Genomic DNA, 19,887 nt, shown 5'->3' with positions numbered 1-19,887 from the left:
TGTTTTTGATACAGGTTTTCCTGTGTGAAGCTGCCAGGTTATGGGCTCCCAGCATCATACCAGGTAGTTGGTGCAATGGTTTTTTGTTATACGTTTTACCCTGCTTTGAACGGAAATGTAGTCCCTGCTGCTTAGCATTATTCTGCTGGGGGAGAAGGACTAGGGATGCTAGTGTGAGAAGAATACCAAGGTGAGAAGCCTAACTGGAAGTTGGATGATGTGTGTGTGGGTGTATTGTCCTCAGCACTTATCAGAAGCAACTAGCCTTTCTGAATGCCTGCTGCTAGTTTCAGGATTAGTGGTCCCATGAGACCCATGTGTTAACTAAGAAATCTCCTTTCCGCCATCAGCAGATCACCCCCAGCAGATCTTAGTTCCTGTTTCTCACACCTTACACCTCCACAGTGTGTTGAATAAAACTTTCCTGATGGTACAGAATCTTTGATAACACGGAGTCTGTCAGGGCTAGTGGTGTTGAGTTATTGGCTCTTGTCTTCTTACCTCCCATAACTCCCCGGCCTGTGGCAGGTGGGCTCCCATGCCCACCACACCATGACAGGGCGCTAGAAAAGGTGCTAAGTACAAAATTCCAGGCTTGCGTTCAGTCAGCGTCTTTGTTGACCTCTCTGTGATGTGTTTGCTGCTTCTCTCTCCTCTTTTCCCCACACTTTATCATCTTGGCTTCCCTGGAACTACTTCTGCTGGTTCTCCCCTTGCCTTGCAGATCTCTCTTCAGTTTTCCTTTTCAGTGCATGTGCTGGCATTCTCCAGGTTCCATCTTCCCTTTCCTTTCTCTTCTCAGTCTACATTTAGTCGCTCATATTTCCATGCCTCAATGGTCACGTCTATGCCATTTTATATTTCATACCCTTATTTCCAGCAGCTACTGGTTGTTCTGTAGGTCTTTCTGTTAAAACTAAGTCCAAAACCCAGCATACTATTTCTCTGGTCCCAGTCTCAACTCCTTTATTTCCTATGTCAGTAAGTGGCACCAGTTATGAATCAAGGAGCTTTAGGCATACTTAACTTCCTTCTGGTTCCTTCCCTGAGCTGAATCACACCAATCCCACTGTGGCTTACTGTTAGCAGGTCTCAGTTGGCATTTTCTTCTCCATTTCCAAATCATTATCTCACCTGGACTATTGCAGGTGTCTGCCAGTTGGGTCTCCTGGCTTCAGCATCTGTTTCCAATTATTCATTCATTATGGTTGGTACCTTCTAAAGCACAGGTCTGTGTTTTCATTTCTTGCATTTTCAAAGTCTCTGCTGTTCCATTATCCTTGGCATGGGATGTCCAGTTATTGACAATATAGCCGCAGCCTACTTTTTCAGCCATTTTTCCTTGATTTCCTCCATGAACTGCAGTCTACCAGACTCCTTATCGTTTCCAAAGCATGCCCTGTGCTCACACCCTGTTCCTTTTATACTTGCCCCTCCTCCAACATCCCCTGCTTGCTGTCCTCTAGTGGTCTCCTGCTTGCTTGTCCAGGCCGTTTCCACTGTCAGCTTCTCTAGGGAAGCTCCACATAGCTCCTCCTGGCAGGTGGTTGGTTGCTTCTTCCCTTAATTTCTCTTACGGCGCTTCTCCTGCTGCCTCGTGAGAACTTATTTTCTTCCTCTGCCGAATTGTGGACTTCCCTAGAGCAGGATTGAGTCTTATCATCTTTGTATCCTGGGTGCATGGCATGGGGTTGGCATATATTATGTCCTGTCAAATTGAATTCTTTGACTCAGTTCCATTTCGGTTAAAGCGTTGGGGAAAGATCAAGCTTACAGTCGATATAAATTATAACTATAGAAAAGAGAAAGAAAATCAACTCAGAGTCAGAGTTAAGGGCTAGAGTAGGGCTTAGAAATAATCATCTTCAAGTCCCTCTAAGGCTAAGAAGGGGACCCTCTATCCTACAGGACCCTCTAAGGTCCCTGTACCCTCTAAGGATAGGTACAGAGAGGTTAGTGGGCCTGCCCAAGATCGCACGGCTGGAGTAGTGCTTCCCTCTGGCCCTCTGCAATCTTCTCCGCCAGTAGCCAGAATGGCTCTGATAAAACCTAAGTCAGATCCTGTTGTTCCTCTGCTTAAAATACTCCACTGTTCCTGTCTTTCTCAGAGCAAAAACCAAACTCCTTACAATGGTCTGTAAAGCCCGACACAATCAGGCCCTGACTCCCTTGCCTGTTACCTCTTTGACCTCACTCCTCCACTCTCTGGCTTGCTCAGTCTGCTCCAGCTGCTTGACCTCCTTGCTGTTCCCCAAGCCTGCCAGACATGCTCTGTCTCAGGGCCTTTGCATTTGCTGTTTTCTTTGCTTGAAGTGTTTTTCTCCCAAATATCTACAGAGTTCACTTCCTGTAGATTCTTACTCAAAACAAAGGAAACAAAGTAAAGACCCCCAGATATGTCCTTTCCCTCTTCTCTGCTTTGTTTTCTTAGCATTTATCTCTATCTCCTATACCATTATGCGTCTTGTTTATATAGGCTGTGTCTCCTGACTAGTATGTAAGCTCCACGAGGGCAGCGATTTTTTTGGTTTTATTCACTGTTGAATCCTCACACCTGGAATAGCCCTGGCACTTGATAAATATTTGTTGGATGAATAAATGAATGAAAAGAAGCAAGATTTTGTGGATTTCTTATAGCTCGAGTTAAGTATACACTTAAAGGCATTAAAAAGGGAAAACCATCAGGTCTGTCTGGAGGAAGGAGAATCTGATTTTTAAAAAGCCTTCTTCAAGACCTGTCAGACTAGAACACTGCCCTCTTTTTAATTGTCTGACTTGAAGCAGCAGCCGTGGGCTCTCCCTAGCCTTACAAGTGGTTTGGGAAGCCTCCCATTTTACCTCTAACAGGCTCGGGCTTGCTGTGGTTTCTCTCTGCCTGTGGTTTGCCCTTTAACCCGTTGGACTACAAAGATGAAAAGTAAACACAGCATTAAAGAAAAGAGCTAGGGGAGAGGGTATGGGGCGGAGGAGCAGAATTTTCTTGTCACCCTGACATCTTCCCTTGGCTCTGGGCCCATCCTTAGAGCCGCTCACTGTATCTTCTAGAGTTGCTTCAGGGCTGTGTTCTGAGGAACAGTCTGGAGATGGCCAGGCCAGATGACTCTTGAGTTTTGCTTTGATGTTCTGATTTCTTTGAAAAGAAATGTTAAGCTTAGAGAAAAAGGATATTGGAGAAAGTCCTTTTTAAAATTAAATTACCGTCTTAATTTTGAAGAGAGGTTTTAACTCTTCTCAAGACGGAGGATTGCAACTGAAATTACCACTTGCTTCTGTGGGTGGTGCTAGTGAGGGGTCAAGACTGGTGGGATCCAGTCCTGTGAAACCAATGACTTAAATCCAACGGGCAGTAAATTACACTTCTGAAGAAGCTTCTGATTCTTGGGGGTAGGGGTTATGTTGAATGAAGAGTAATTTATATTAGCTTAACAGTGAGTTAGAGTGATTTGCCTCCCGCTCTTTTTGCGATAACATCAGTATGGTTCCTACAGAGCCCTCCTCGTCAGCACAGGAATCCCAGCCAAGGAAGTCAAAGGCTTAAGAGGAAGTCATTGGCCACGTGCAAAGCCAGCAGTGGAATTTAACCTTGGGATTCAAAACTATCAAATTGAAAATAAATTGTCTTGAATGGAGCTGAGTTATCAATCACCTAGTTAAAAATCCTAGCTACCATTTCCTGAACTCTAAGCACATACTAGGTATTAAGTGCTTTACATGTTATTAATTGACTTAATCCTCATAACAACCATTGTAGGGAAATAGAACGATTATTTCTACTTTATAGATGAGGTGTGGAGGTGTTTAGTAAGTTGCCCACAGATACACCTCTAAGAAGAGGCTGGGCAGGGATTTGAACCCAGGTGGGTTGGGGGCGTCCCCATGCTTTCCACTATGCTATACTGCAGTCTGCTCCTAGAACACACCAAGCATGCTCGCTCACCACAGGGCCTTTGCACTTGCTGTGCCTGCTGCTTGGGATGCTTTTCTTTCAGATATTGTCAGCTCTGTGTCTCACCTCTGTGCTCAAATGTCACTTCATCTGAGAGGCCTTCTAAAAAGGGTTCTGGTCACCAATTCCACTGTGTGTGGGTGTGTCTTCCCCTCGCACCACCAAGCAATTCTCAGACACCAGCAGGGTGTCTGAGAATTGAAATTAATTCTGACACTAGTTACTATCTACCCGGAGAGATAGCATTAGATTCCACAGTTTAAGGGCTCAGTCCCATAACACTTCCCTGTACTTCAGACGCTAGTCACAAGCCCAGCTTGTTACCTGTGCTTCCGACCGAACAGCTACAGATTGGAGGTTCCCACAGCCCTCTCCTTGGGTTTGATTAATTTGCTAGAGCAGCTCACAGAACTCAGAGAAATTTCACTTACTAGATTCCTGGTTTATTATAAAAGGATATAACTCAGGGACAGCCAGACAGAAGAGATGCGTAGGGCAAGGTATGGGGGAAGGGTGCGGAGCTTCCATGCCCTCTTGTAGGGTGCCACTCTCCCTGAATCTCCACGTGTTGACCAATCTGGAAGCTCTCTGAACCCCATCATTTTGGGTTTTTATGGAGGCTTCGTTCCATAGCCATGATTGATTAAATCACTGGCCAGTGGAGATTGATTCAGCCTCCAGCCACTCTCTGCTCCTTGCAGGTGGGGGGAAGTGGGAGGTGAGACTGAAAGTTCCAACTCTCTAATCACACCCTGAGATCTCCTGGCCACTAGCCCCCATCCTTAGGTGGGGTCCCAAAGTCACCTCATTAACATAACAAAAGACATTTATCCCTCTCATCACTTAGGAAATTCCAAGGGTCTTAGGAGCTTTGTGCCAGAAATGGGGATGAACACCAAATATATATTTCATATTATAAATCACAATATCACACCTTCCCTGACGACCTTATCTTAAATAACATCCCTCCTCTTGTCACTCTCTCTCCTTAATCTGCTTTATTTTTCTATCGTAGGACTTAAACCACCACTTGACACATTATACATTTGTTGTCTGTCTCTTCTACTAGAAGGTAAACTCCAAGCATACAGTGTTATGTTTAGTTCACTGCCGTGTCCCCAGCACTCTGAACAGTGCCAGGCACATGGTAGGTGCTAATAAAGGTTTGTTGTGTGAATGAATGAAGTAAAATAAAACTGCTGATTGAGCCTTGCCTCCCTGGTTTCAAAACAAAATAACATCCTTAATGTCAGATCTAATCAGCCCGCCCACTACCAGAAGGTGACTGTGCAGGGCCTGGTTGGCGCCCAGTGGATGAGCTCCTGTTTGTAGTGGTTTAGAGCATGGGCTGTGGAGTCAGGCAGACCAGGGCTCAAATCCTGGTGCCAGGACTTATTAGCTGGTGATCTTGGGGTTGTCTAGCATCGTGAAGCCTCACTTCTCTCACTATAAAGTGGAGTAAAGGACATTTATCTCCTTGGGTTGAGAAGATGAAATGAGAACTTGTGAAAAACACAGTAGGTGCTCACTAGATGGTAGCTGAGATGTTTTGTGGAGTCAGAAGAAAGCATGGGGTTAGCCTCTAATAGGAAGGGGGACGAGGTATAAACACATGAAGAAGCACAGAGTAATTACAAAGCAGCGTATGGACAAGTCTTGGCTGTGCTGCTAACTAGCTGTGGCCCACTCGTTGAGCCTTTCTAATTCTTGGTTTGCTAATCTGTAAAATTAAAGGGTTGGAGTAGATGTTATCTATTTCTAACATTCTGAGTTGGCTCTGAGTAGAAGATAACATGGAACAAATTATACACAAATTTTAAGGAGATGGAATGTTCACAGTAGGATGGAATTTATCAGAAGTGGCTTTTGGAATGAGGTGAGGGGAATGAGTAGAGCTCCTGGAGTTTGAGGAATAGAATAAAAATGGCAGTTTTGATAAAATGGGCAGATGTGATAAAATTCAGATTTTGTGTCTGCTTACATTGCTTGGAAGAGAATTCATTTAAATATTTTTTGTTTATATGTTATGCATTAAAAATAGCTAATGTAGTATTAGTATTTTATTTATACTTATGTTGTCAAGTTGAGTGTTTTTCTTGGATAATACTTTCCAGTTTTAAGTCATTCTTGCTAGCCATTAAATGATCATGCATTTCAAATTTCCACAAGTGTGTTTGAAGTCTCATTTTTTAGGAGAGATTCAGGATTAGTTATTGGTCCATGTAATAACAGTTATAAGTAAGGTATACAATAAAAGATTTTCTTGTTTAATCTGTTCATATTAAAGATGAAGAAATTAAAGCCCAGAATGAAGTGACTTGTTTGAGCTTGTAAAACATGTTGATGCCAGAACTCCTGCCTCTCCTATTCCTTTGAGGCTGCCTGGGATATAGGGTCTTTCAAATACACAACTCTTTTTTTTTTTTTTTGTGAGGAAGATCAGCCCTGAGCTAACATCCATGCTAATGCTCCTCTTTTTGCTGAGGAAGACTGGCTCTGAGCTAACATCTATTGCCAATCCTCCTCCTTTTTTTTCCCCAAAGCCCCAGTAGATAGTTGTATGTCATAGTTGCACATCCTTCTAGTTGCTGTATGTGGGACGCGGCCTCAGCATGGCCGGAGAAGCGGTGTTTCGGTGCGCACCTGGGATCCGAACCTGGACTGCCAGTAGCAGAGCGCGCACCTAACCGCTAAGCCACGGGGCCGGCCCTCAAATACACAACTCTTATTTGTTGGTTTATCATTTATTATTGAGAAATGTTCTCATAATTCACCATCTTTCCATACTACTTTTAATTGCAATGTATACAATACTATTTTATACTTGCTATCCATTATGATACCTACATTGTATGCTTACTGTATGCCAAGTAGTGAGCTAGGTAGACTGTGATCTCTCTCTCTGGAGTGAACAGATGAGTGAGAGAGCCCATACCTGGAAGGAAATATTACATAAAGATTTACCTTGAGGGTTGAATTGCACTACATTCCAGGTGTCCAAGTTTAACTTTGTCCGAGGGAATCATAGAAGGCTACCTTAAAGAAGTAACCCTTAGGGGCTGGCCCGGTGGCATAGTGGTTAAGTTCGCACTCTCTGCTTGGAGGCCCGGGGTTCGAGGGTTCGGATCTCAGCTGCAGACCTGTGCACCGCTCATCAAGCCATGCTGTGGCGGCGTCCCCTATAAAGTGGAGGAAGATGGGCATGGATGTTAGCCCTGGGCCAATCTTCCTCAGCAAAAAGGAGAAGGATTGGCAACAGATGTTAGCTCAGGGCTACTCTTCCTCACACACACACAAAAAAGAAGTAACCCTTACGCTGAGATGTTGGTTTGGTGGCAGTGCCAGGCTGAGTTCCGCAGCCCCCTGGCTAAACCCCTGACACTAATTTGGAATCATAAGGTAGAACTGAGGAGGGCCGTGCAGCCAGATCCCTGTGACTTATACCAGAGATGTTGAAGCAGTAGCTTTGCCACCCTTTGCGAAAAGCTTTGCAATATTATGACTGTCTTTAGGACTCATATCTCTTGTGTTGAGTTTGGAATCATTATTTTTTGGTGATTTGGAGGGGATTTTTGAAATTCTAGATGATAAAGTCTAGTCCTAAAATTAATACAAACTGATCTAAACTACTATTTATATTATCTTGCTACTGGTAGTTTGCTTGGTTTTCTGAAAGTCTAGTTGTATGTTACCCATAAAAACTCCAATGACTATTATTTTTAAAAAATGTGCTGTGTGGGCCAGGTATTGTTTTAGGTACCGTGCCCCTGTTCTACTTCATACATTACAATCAAAATATCATCACCATTTTACAGATGAGGGGGTGGTGGAGGCTAAATGACTTGTCCAGTGTAACACATCTGGGTAAGGCAGGTTTGGAAACCCCCAAGTAGAGTTCTCTGTTAATTTTAGCTCAAAATTATAAGCAACAGAAATCTTTAGATACACAAATATTAAATGTGAAATGTGATTCTTAGAATATTGCAAGGGTGGGTAAAAAATCCATCCTATTTTGTGAAAGTGAACAAAACATGGTTTTTCACAACCTTGGGAAATGTAGTATTCATGCCCACCCTCCCCTTTTTACTGGATTTTGCTTGGGCAGTGAGGTCTCTTGTGCTTGGGACAGACAAAACGGCTTTTAAGAACTGACTGAAGGTCGGCCTCAAGGAAACCACACAGCATCTGGGGCCCGAGATGTGCTGGTCACACTCTGTGCCAGGAGTGAGGGTGGGCCGGCACTGGTGGTGCAGGGGAGAGTGGATTCCAGCTTCTCTGCACATCCTGTACCCTCTGTGCCTCCTGCCTCCCTTCCCACTGAGTCTTCATGAGGAATTCCTGCCTATAAGTACAGGTAGTTCAGGAGTTATTCTCCTTTTTTCCCTGCCACTGGCAGCCGCAGAATGTTGGGACTTTACTCTTAGGCCTCAGGATAATAATTCTCTTTAGTAGAGACAGCGTGCTAATGATAAATAATAACTTTTATACTGTACCTGTACAATCTGATTTGATTCTTACAACAACCCTATGATGTAGGTGAGCTTAATTTGTTATTATCTTCTTACAAATGAAGAAACTGAGACTCCTTTCTGATCTAAACCTCCTTTCTTGTCTGACCTGCTGTAAGAGGCTTAACTGATCTTCCATGCACTCTGGGCTCCCTTCAGTCTGTTCTCCATACAGTACTCAGAGAAATCTTTAAAAGCCCAATCAGATCACACCACTTCCTTGCTTAAACCCTTTCTCGAACCTTATTCCTCTTGTTTCCCATTTGGCTTTGCAGCCATGCTCCCTCCGTAGGTGTCAGGGATCTGTAATGGTTCCTCTACCTCCTCGCCTGGCCTTTCAACCTCTACTTATCCTTCAGGTTGTGGATACTTTTTCTTTAGAGCACTTATCATAGTGTGTAGTTGTATATTTGTGATTATTTGTTTATCTCACCAAACTTTAAGCCCATGAAGGCAGAGAACATGTCTCTTTGCTTGGCCACTATATCCCCATTGCCTGGCATGGAGTAAGCAATCAATACAGATTTATTGGAGGAAGAAATGAAGGTCAGGAAATGAAATATCTTGCCTAAAGTAGTAAATGGTGTCACTTTACAAGAACATAAGCTCCATGAGGACAGGATTTTGGGCTCCTTTTTCCACTGCTATATCTTTGGCATCTTCAGCAGTGCCTGGCACATAGTAGTAAATATTTGTTGAATATTGATCGTGCTTGGATGCTATTCCAAAGATTTCTTATCCAAATCCAGGACTTTTCCCCTCTTTATGCCAAATCTGTCTGAAAATGGGGATTTGGAATTATCCAGTTTCTCTGTGTAGTAGAGAAATCTGAGAGTTGCTGTTGTGACTCAGTAAGGTGGCTTTGCTTTCTCTGTGTACAGGTCTCAAAGGGCATCCAAATGTCATCAGACAAACAACAGTATCTGTTCTACATCCTGTACACCCCTTTCTACAGGCTGCCAAGCTAGATATTGATGTCATCCATCCTGCCTCTTCTAAATCCTCTGGATAACATGTTGAATAGCTATCAGAACAATTTCGCTACCAGTTTTTATTTAACCATTTGCAGACTTAACACAGGTTTGTGCTTCATCCTGCCCTTTGCATTTTCAGAGAATTTAGAGTCATACAGTGTTACCAAGGATTGTTTGTTTATTATAGCTGCCACCCACAGTCCTGAAGTCAAGTCACGGTTTGTGATCAGTAATGATTGGTGCAGAGTGCATATGTAAAGATGGAAGTACCAATGTCTGATGGCAGCCATGACAGGCGTCCCCCTCTCTTGGGAAAATCGTTATGTTTTCGGAGATTGGATACCGAGGGGGAGAAAATGTTTCCTAGTTTTTGGTGACAGACCTTGAGCTGGGAGGTAAATGCTGGTCATGGAAAGATCTGGTTTCTAGTCTGGACTCTGCCGTGTTATTTTGGGCAAGTGCTGGTCTTGGGGATTGGGCTCCTCTTCATCAGTAAAATCATGTTGACCTCTTCCAACTTTAAGAGCCATTCATATATATCTTTAGCATGTTAATTCTTTTGAGAAATTGATTGGCTACAAGTTAATTATACATTAGTTCTGATTTTGATAATGTCATTATATAGCTGGTTCTGTTAGCCATCAAAGGAGAATTTAGTAATTTTTCTTACTGGCTTTTAACCTACTGCCAGACATCATTTTGCCACATTTTCCTCCTAAGATAGAGCAAGATTTGCTCTTTAAAAAAAACATCCTGTTCAACCCAAGGAATACCATTCCCAACCAATTCCTTTTGAACGTTGGTTTAACCCAGGATGGTTTTCAGGACTCCTTTGGGTAGGAGTTTTTCAGCTAATCCTGGTCTTTACCTTTGTACTCTGTTGGATCACCGGGGAACATGGGACAGCATGCTCAGATTAATGGCCTCAGAAATAGACGTAGAGGAGCTCTGAAATTAGAAGAATTAGTAGCACATTCATCTTTTTTTTTTTTAAATCCGTTAAGCTCTCACCCAGAATTTTTTTCTGTTCATTTGCGGACACTAAAAGTTCTGGTACCCTTTGAATGGAACACATTACTTTGAAATGTGGGCAAAATGACTATTACACAGTAGACCCCAAATTGTTCTTTCAAGATCTCAGAGTACCCTATTTATATTTCTAAAGGGAGCATTTAGTTCTTAAAGTCCAGAAGATTCAGTGAGGTCAGAAAACCAGGGTGAGGCGTCCCTGGTCTTTGCAAACTGAGTGTGATATAATCTCAGAGAAGGAAGAGGAGTTTGTATTTCTCTAGTTTTATTTCAGATCTACAGCTTATCAGAAGCCTTTGCTTGTCCAGCATTCTTCTAGCTGGAGAACTGATCCCTGAGTCGTGTGTTAAGGCGCTAATGTCTGCAAGTTTTGGCCAAAACTCCAGTTCCACTGGATGGGAACAACGTGCTTCCCTTTTTATTCTTCTCCGCCTTAGGATCCTGTCACCACGTTGGGAAGATTAGACAGAAAACTCTCTGCAGTTTATTTTCTTTTTGAACAAGTTACATTGTGGAGGGACTTTTAAGCTAAAAGAAGAAAAGTTCCCTCTTTGTTAGAGGCAGCAGTGTGTAGTTTCAACTTGTCTTGGACTTCCTCGGAGATGTTTTAAGATCCGGTGTAAACTTGCTGTGGTTTGCCTTTGGGCATCAAACTGTTTAGCTTGGCTGTATTATATCTGTAATTGCTGCATTTTAATAATTGCCCAATATTATTGTCAGCAATTTGCAGTCTATATTTTTAATAGAACCATTTGCCTTTCTTTTCCACAGGTTCATTCAGACCTAGTTTAAGCCCCAGGATTAACGCGTACAGTCGGACAGACCCTCTGCAGCTGCGGGCAGGGGGTGACACAAGCTCATTCAATAGTCTCACAAGCCTCATGCTGATTATAGTTTATGTGCCCCATAAAAATCCTCTGGGAAGCCATCTTCTGAGATTTCCTTACAGAGTTTTGCTTTTGCTGAAATAGTGTATTCTTTTAGAGAGGGTTTTCCTTATCAGTCCATTCAGGAAATCTAATTTTTTTAGGGGAAAAAGTAGAGACAAATTCTCTTTGCTGTCGTTGACTTTTTAAGTTAACAAAGGACACTTCATTTCATCTGAGGTGATGTGGAATTATGGGGACAGAAATGTTGGACCTCAAGGGATGATTGGAGGCACTTTCTTAGCTTCCAAAATTATCTCTATAATTAGTCAGTTTTTGAGACAAGCCCATTGTGCCACCAATGACTTGTGCCTCAACTTGACTGGCAATTTTGTTCTTTTAGTGATTCCATCCTTTAGCTTTCTCCTTTTTGTATCTTTTTTTTTTTTATAATTTTATTTATTTATTTATTTTTCCCCCAAAGCCCCAGTAGATAGTTATATGTCATAGTTGCATATCCTTCTAGTTGCTGTATGTGGGAGGCGGCCTCAGCATGGCCAGACAAGCGGTGCGTCCATGCGTGCCCGCGATCCGAACCCGGGCCACCAGCAGCGGAGCGCGAGCTCTTAACCACTAAGCCATGGGGCCTGCCCTTTTTTGTATCTTTTGTAATGTTTATTTTGTAGTAAATAAAAGACTGAACTGGTTTTACAGTAGCTAAGAATTGCATAAATAACCACACTCTAATTTCTCCACTTTATTGGTATAAATATAACTCAGAGGGAATGGACAAACTGATGATAATAGCTAACATTTATGCATCACTTATTATGTGCTAGGCACTGTTCTAAGCAACGTGTATATATTAACTCATTTAATCTTCACAACAGCCCATAGGGTAGGCTCATGTGTGAAGAATAATCTGCCCAGTGTCACCCATAGGCTGGTGGCAGAGTGGGTTCACACCCAGGCAGGCTTTTAAAACTGCCCTTATAATCCATATTTTATTCATACTAGGCTTTTAATCACTATCGTATACCAAGATTGAACCACAGTGCCTCCTGCATATATAATAATTTAGTTTTAAAACATATATCAAAATTATTTTTGAAATTAGAACTTTATTGTTATTATTTCTGGATAGGTAGTATTTGCAAAACCCAAATGGGAGTTCAGTGAAAAGGCTCCTGCTCCCTCCCACCGCTGTCCCCCAGTCACCCTGTTTCCCTCCTTCTCATAGGCAATTAGTGTTCCTACTGCAAAGAGCCATTTTAAATATCTTTCTCTTAACACTTGATGAGATGAACTAAGACCATTTAATTAGAAACTCATTTTGCCATTGTTTTTTTTTTTTTTTGTGAGATCAGCCCTGTGCTAACATCCGCCAATCTCCTCTTTTTTTTTTTTTTTTTTTTTTGCTGAGGAAGACGGCCCTGGGCTAACATCTGTGCCCATCTTCCTCCACTCTATATGGGACGCCGCCACAGCATGGCTTGCCAAGCAGTGCGTCGGTGCGCGCCCGTGATCCGAACCAGCGAACCCCGGGGCCGCCGCAGCGGAGCGCGCGCACTTAACCGCTTGCGCCACCGGGCCGGCCCCTTTTGCTATTGTTTTTATGTTTTTGTATGTATCTACCAGTGCCCAAACTGGCTTTGTCTCTGAAGCAGCAAGCTAGTTCTGTGGATGGTACTCCCTGGGTGAGGGTCACAAGGCTGCAATCCCCAACTAGTTGAGATGGTTCCTGGAAACTCCATGATCCTGCCTTGCTCAGGGCTTAGATCAGGCAGGGTCTCTGTGCTTTTATCCAGTTGGATAACTTTTATTCCTGAGTAGAAGGCATCATGTCTTTATACAATGCTTGGAACACAGTGGGTGCTCAATAAATGTTTGTTGAACAACTTCTGTGGGTTGTGCCAGGCTCAGGGATATAGGGCTGGAAGATATACTTTAGAGTGTCTAAATGAGGTAGTCTTTAGGGTCATGGGAGGGATATTCAAGTTAAACAAACCACCACAGAACTCGTCATTCAAGGCTCTGGATACGAAAAGGTTAGAAAGGACCTCTGGATCCTCTAGGCCATAACCAGATAGTTTTGGGGGGGGTTGACAGTCAGGGAATACTTTTATCCTATTAAAATCTTGGCAAACAGTTGAAATAAGAATCTTGCCTTTTAATAGTTCTTTATTTTTCAGATTGATTCTAAATGTATTTTAACTTGATCCTTGTGCTAACGCTGTCATTGTAATGTTAGATTGAGTCTGTAATCAGAGTCGCGTGTGTTTTCTTGTTGGAACTAGGGAATTCATGTACCAAGTGTCATTGATTCCTTTAGTGCTACAAAGTATTTGGTGATGCTTTATTATAGGTGCACCTTGATTTTCTTCTGTATTCCTTAAAATTTTATGTAAAACCAAAGATTTAATAGGATGTCTTTGCAAAAGTATTTGCTATGAAAATCTTTGTTAGGTAATTACCACCCCCACCTCAGTTTGCGTGAGTGCTGTCTCGGCATCTGTTAAGATAAATTTATTTTACACTTTTTAGAAATTCTTCGTTTCACTTTAATGTGCGTTTATGAAAAGAAGTTCCTGCATTAAGTTTTCTTCTTGAAATATGTTTGTTTTTACAGGCAATTTGAAAATTGGAAAGAAGGATTTTAAGACCACTTCTGATTTGCAAATATTGATTACAATCTGAAGAACTATAGGCTGAGGTGACTGAACGGGACACACTTTTGGAGAAATAAAAATGGTGTCTCATTATGTGATGGCCATGTTTGCCCTGATGAGTTCCGGTTTAGCCACTGCAGGTAAGCTGCATAATATAAACTGCATATTTGTTATATTCTTTTGGATATATTTTTCCTCAGTCTCTTCACTTTAGAAAAATTTAGGACGTGATGTTTATGCAAAATTTGAGTATTTATGTTCTTCAGGGAAATAAAATGTTGATTACTATGCAGATACATAGTATGTTTACCTGTGTTATATTTTACCAGTTTGTGCTAGACATTCTAATGTTAGTGACATAGATACCTAATTAACCCCCAGTGTCGAGACGGGTAGAGAACAAATATGCTAATGTTTAATCTCACTTAATTTTGTTACATGCGTAGATTACATTTACTTTCTTGTCCTAAATAAGAATTTCAAGAAAGGCTTTTTGTTCTTTATCACAAAATAAATAGATCTTCTAGATAGAGGTGACACCCCTGGCGTAGGCTGCTTAGGAGGTTTTTAATTTTGCCCCTTTCCGATATTTTAATATGTAACTTTTAAAAAAAGTACAGAAATACAGTATGCTTCCTGGAGGCCATCAGAGTATGAGGCTGGAGATGAGAAGAAGCAATTGACTTGGTTGGAACATTGTTGCTTCAGTAAGAGTATCCCATCCCCCACATCAACATCTTAGTGTTCGCACTCAGGGTTACTTAACACATTTGGAAGCTTAATTTGCTCTATTTTATTGTAATTTGCTTTGTGTCTCTTCTGTAATGAGTTACATGATACTAATTTGTTGGACCAGTTCTGGAACCTGGCTGGTCTCAACAAGAAATGCATTGACTTGAAAAATGATTAGCCTCTTGGTTTTGGCTACTGAATTCACATAGAGAGGAAATGATAGTGATGATAATTATCATTTATTGAGTGTGCACTACAGCCAGGCACTGGCTAAACAATTATAGAATATAACAATGAGTAAGTATATTCTTATTTCATGAGGTCACTTCATCACAACTCTGAGGTAGGTATGATTATTTTTCCCATTTTATGGATAATGAAATAAGATACGGAGAGATCAGATAACTTGCACAGTGTCGTGTAGCTAGGAAGTGGAGGACCCAGGTTTTACATCTATGCTCTTAACCTCTGTGCTCTCCTGAAGAAGCCAGACCCCCCTTAAGGCTCCAGTAAACTCAGACCAGGAGTCGACGTAGACACTGGGTGACTGAGTGAAAGCCAGTTCGCAGAACTTGGTTTATGAGATTGGAAAGCGGAATGTCTCCCTTGTTACAAATATCTTGAGAGAAAGTTGCTACTTTTTTTTTTTTGAATGCCAGTGTATGAATTTGAACTGCCCCTTCTCTCTGTCAGCAGTTTCATTTTGTCTCATGATTGAAGAGTTATTTGCCTTTTAGCCTGTACGTTAAAACTGATCTTAATTAAAATCTCATTGAAAAGTCGTAAAAAAAAAGAGAGAGAAAGGACTTGATGGAAAATGTGCTGTTTTGATGACAAGATGTATAATCATACCTGGCGGGTTTGATGCAAAATTTTCTGCCTTCATTGATGCCTGGGACAAACTGAAAAACATAGCTGTTTTTGATGGCTCTGTACAGCCTTGATGTATTTGATAGTCAATCAATTTTGCTTAAGACCTTCTTTCCTCTTTCAAGCCATTCGTAAAATATCTTTTTGAGTTTATACACACTCAAAACTTTGCTGAGGTGTATGGTAAAATTGAAGATACGGTAGAACTGCAGATTTTGTAACAACCTGAGGCAACTGATCCATAGTACAGCCGTAGAGATGCCTTTTTGGACAACTTAATGGGCCAAATGAATGAAAAAGAAGGAAGAAATGTTTTGTATGTACTGATATCCAGTAGCTTTCTGTACAGGCCCAGCATGCTTTACAAAATGCTGTTGGGGGCATTCTGGATGAGTTTAACTTCAAGGTAGTAATAGTAATAATAATATTTATAGAATAATTAATTAATTACTGTGTGCCAGGCCACATTCGAAGCGTTTTATATGTATTATCTCATTTCATTCTCATAATTACCCTAAGAAGTGTAGGTACTTTGTTTATCCTTAGTCCATAGATAGATGAGGAAACTGAAGCACAGACAGGTTAGGTAACTTCCTCAAGGTCACACAGCTAATAAATAGCCGATTTAATTATAAACCTACTTAGTCTAGGTCTGCAGATTGAACCTTGAAGTCTCTACACGATGAGGGAGTATTGATCAGAAGGGGGTATTTGTTTAGAAAGAATGATAATGGGTTTGCTGTGTGCTGTCTGTGCCCTCTTGAAACATCAAGTAAATCAGTTATTCTCTGAGTCCCTGCTAAAGCCAAATCACAGTACTAGTCACTTAGGAATATACAAAGAAATGTAAGATTCATCCCTTCCTTTGAGTTGCTTGTACTTTAGTTAGGCATATAAAATATAAGCGTCTAACAAAATAATCAGTGTATGGTGAGTGCCAAGTAAAAGCCGAAAGACCTCAGAGGGGACAGAAGGAGCAGCCCTGGTGGGTTAGAGCATCCCACAGGGCTTTGTGGAAGTGCCAGGTCTTGAGCTCTGTTCCGCAGGCCAGGCAGAATCTAGGAAGGGGAAGGCGCTGGGTTGACCAGATGGGAGGAGTGTGCCTAGCACAGTACATGGCATTAGGCGCTTGGTGTTTTTGTAATGAATGGAGGACCCAGAAAGCTGGTATGGGAATGTGGCAGGAGGGCTGTTTGGAAAGACAGATGGGAGTAGGTTGTGGAGGACCTTAAATGTCAGAACGAGGCCTGTGGATTTCATTTTGAGGTTTGGATTCTCTTCTCTTCCATTCCCCTAGCCAAAGGCATACACTGTTTAATCTTAAAATTCAAACGGTGGCCTCATAAAGTGAGGCTGAGAATGTGGTCTTCAAAGACAACAGTGCCTGGCACAGAGGCTGACATTTATCAAGGGCTTGCTCTCTGCCAGCTGATTTATTTTGTCTTTATAGGACAACCTTATGAGGTGGTATTAGTATTATCATCATCACCTGCATTTTACAAACGAAACTGAGAGTCAGTTTTGTTAATAATTTGTATAAAGTCCCATAACTAATAAGTGAAGAGCTGGGACTTGAACCCAGGCAGTTTGGCTCTAGAGTCCAGCCCATCAGCCACTCCACTGGAGCCTCTATGTAGGAGACCCTCAGCGTGGAACGAATGAGCCTCTTTCCTTGATTGAGTAGCTACCAATGAGACACCCTGGAACCAGATTAAACCCTTTTGGCCTCAGAAGAGATGATGTAAGTTATCAGAGCGGAAGGACCCTCAAGTAATGGGCCTTATTGATTTGCATTTTCACTTCACTGACATGGCCGTGAAGCTCTGTTGTCGAGTTCTGGGCAGCAGAAGGTGGAGGCTGTAAAAGGCTTCCCTTAGATACGCGGCCAGCGGGGGGCAGAGCACAGTGCAGCACATAAAATGAGCCCAAGTTAGAGTAGTAGGAGGCTGCTTGTTCCAGCCCCATGGGTTTGGCTGGGCCTTCGTGAAAGCCTTTCCTTCTCTGCTTGTGGCTGAGGGGGAAGGAGGCAGGGGCAGCAAGCCACAGCCCAGGGTCAGTGGTTGCTTTGACAAAACTCTTGCTTTTCCTCCCTCCCTTGTTCCTTGGTAATTGTACAGCATTGTGGGGAGGGAGGGCCATGCTCTTGGTGAACAAAAGCTGTGTAAGGACCATAATGCCTCTCAGTTAGAAATTACCCCAGGTTTTTGGCCTGTAATCTCTCTAAGAAAAGTGGGAAGTTTAAAAAATAAATGCTTGCTCCTGTGAGTTTAAGGCTCCCTAAGTTTTCATTTTAAAAACTGTTCCGCTACACATCTTTAAAAAATGTTAACTGCTGCCTCTGAGGCTTACCACGGTTAGGTAGGGCTGTGTTCCCAGGAGCCTTAATAACAAGAAAAAGAGCACACAGAGAGAATTCAGGGAAGTCGGTCTGGTTGGAAAGGATAGACTTGTCTGCATCCACCAGCCCCTTGTGCCAGGTCAGAGCAGTGCTGCTGAGGTGAATGCTGCAGAAAGGTGTTCATGAGATGTTCCACTGTTTCCATTCAGGGCCTAGAAGCATCATCTTGGAGGCTTGCTCACGACCTGCACATGCATTTCTATTGAGCAAACACGTTTCTTTTTATCTCTACTGGATGTACCTGGAATTCCAGGGATAGTCCATGGGAAGAAAAATAGATGTTTTTAGTTGGAGCTATTTTCCTGCTAAGAAAGCTCTGAACTCTGTGTCCATGGGACAGCAAGCAGAGATACCAGCTGGTTAATACTTGGTTTACAATGGGACAAGCTGGCAGCCTTGGAGGGAGGCTAAACTAATAATAATATCATTTTATATTTATAGTTTTCAAAATGCTCTCATACCTGATATTTCATTTGGTTCTCATAGCAGTCCCTGGCGTAGGCAAGTATTGTTTTCTTCATTTCTAGAATGAGAGTAATGGGACTTAGAGAAAGTAATTTAGAAAGATGGTTCAACTCTTGGTGAAACCAAAAGTCAACACTCTTCTGCAGACAAGATGCACTGACAAATCTTACGGTCTTTTTGCCACAGTGCACCTGTTAGCACCTCTTGACACGGTGCCGGCCAGGCACTCTGCTGGGTGCTTTACACGTATCAGTTCATGTAATCCTTACAGAAACCCACTGAGTAGGTATTTATCATTATCACTGTTTTTGTAATTATTACTACTGCCACCCCTCTTTCTACTGTTATTATACTCATTTTACTAATGAGGAAACTGAAGCTTAAGAGAAGAAAGATGTAATATCTAATGAGAGACAAATCAATTTTTAAAAAAGTTAAAATGGCTATGTATGTGCAGTCATACAACTGGTAACCGGCAGAGTGGCCGCAAGTCCAGGGTTCATGCTCTGTCTGTTATGTGCCCAAAAGGAGCTGGCACTCTTTCTCTTGGGCTGGAGATGAAGGCCTGAGGACCACAGAGGTGGTTCTGCCATAGTTTTCTCCTCTCTGCCAATTGAGTGATCAGAGGCTGTAACTCATAATGGCAGGAAGGCATTGTGAGTGCTGGCGGGGGCTGCCACCAGGGAGTGTAAAGAGTAGAGGAGGGATGGACTTGAAGGTTCAAAGAAAATTCAACAAGGCCTTCTCTTGCCAACCCCTAAATCTCTGGACACAGCTAGTTGATTTGGTCCGTGATTATTATTGTTTTTAGGTGGTTATTATAACCACTTTTGTTTTTAATTCCACTTTTGGATACACAGTGAAAAGATATTCAATTGTAATGCCAGCTATCACCACGGTGCCAACTTTCTGTTTATTTTAAAGAGCAAAGAACTTTATTAAAAGACCCAGAGTGGATAGAGTGGCCTGCATTTTAGGTTGTGTTCCCTTTGGGGATACCATGCACACCCAAGCGTGATGAAGTCCCTCCCCCCTTTATGTTTTTGCACAGAAGCAGTAAACACACACACACACACACACAGTTGGGACAGTTAGCAGTAGTCAAGAAAACAGATGTTTGCTTCTTGAAGATTCTCTTGCTCTGCATGGACCTGGATGAGTGTGTGTGGGGTGGAATATGATATGATATCTAATAAAAGGCCTTTTTTTCCGTTTGCAAGGAGAGTTTACTAATAGATAGTTGGGTAACCAGATGTGCATATAGCGTAAGAAAGAACGTGAGTAAGATTATACATGGATTTGATATTAGACAAGTACTGAGAACCCAGGTTTCTCTCTCCTTTGCAACCTTATCCTAAACTGTATAATAGCCACCCTGCTTTCTGGATTCCCGATTTATTTGGATTCTTTTAGGACACCAATGATGGTCT

The 19,887-nt window shown here is 42.1% G+C and overlaps 1 protein-coding gene across 2 annotated transcripts in view; it reads left to right on the top strand.

The window, feature by feature from the left end:
* The window catches only part of TGFBR3 (transforming growth factor beta receptor 3), a 186,636-nt gene that overhangs the window by 7,675 nt on the left and 159,074 nt on the right, over nucleotides 1–19,887 (top strand). For both annotated transcript variants that reach the window (XM_058538504.1, XM_058538503.1), the window contains exon 2: nucleotides 13,953–14,132. In XM_058538504.1, coding sequence (XP_058394487.1) covers nucleotides 14,072–14,132 — 61 coding nt within the window. In that variant the 5' untranslated portion in view covers nucleotides 13,953–14,071. The remainder of the gene's footprint in view (nucleotides 1–13,952; nucleotides 14,133–19,887) is intronic.

Source organism: Diceros bicornis, chromosome 4, assembly GCF_020826845.1.
Source record: "Diceros bicornis minor isolate mBicDic1 chromosome 4, mDicBic1.mat.cur, whole genome shotgun sequence".
Lineage (NCBI taxonomy): Eukaryota > Metazoa > Chordata > Mammalia > Perissodactyla > Rhinocerotidae > Diceros > Diceros bicornis.
The sequence above is the reverse complement of the archived record's forward strand: the minus strand, read 5'-3'. Positions and strand labels throughout refer to the sequence as shown.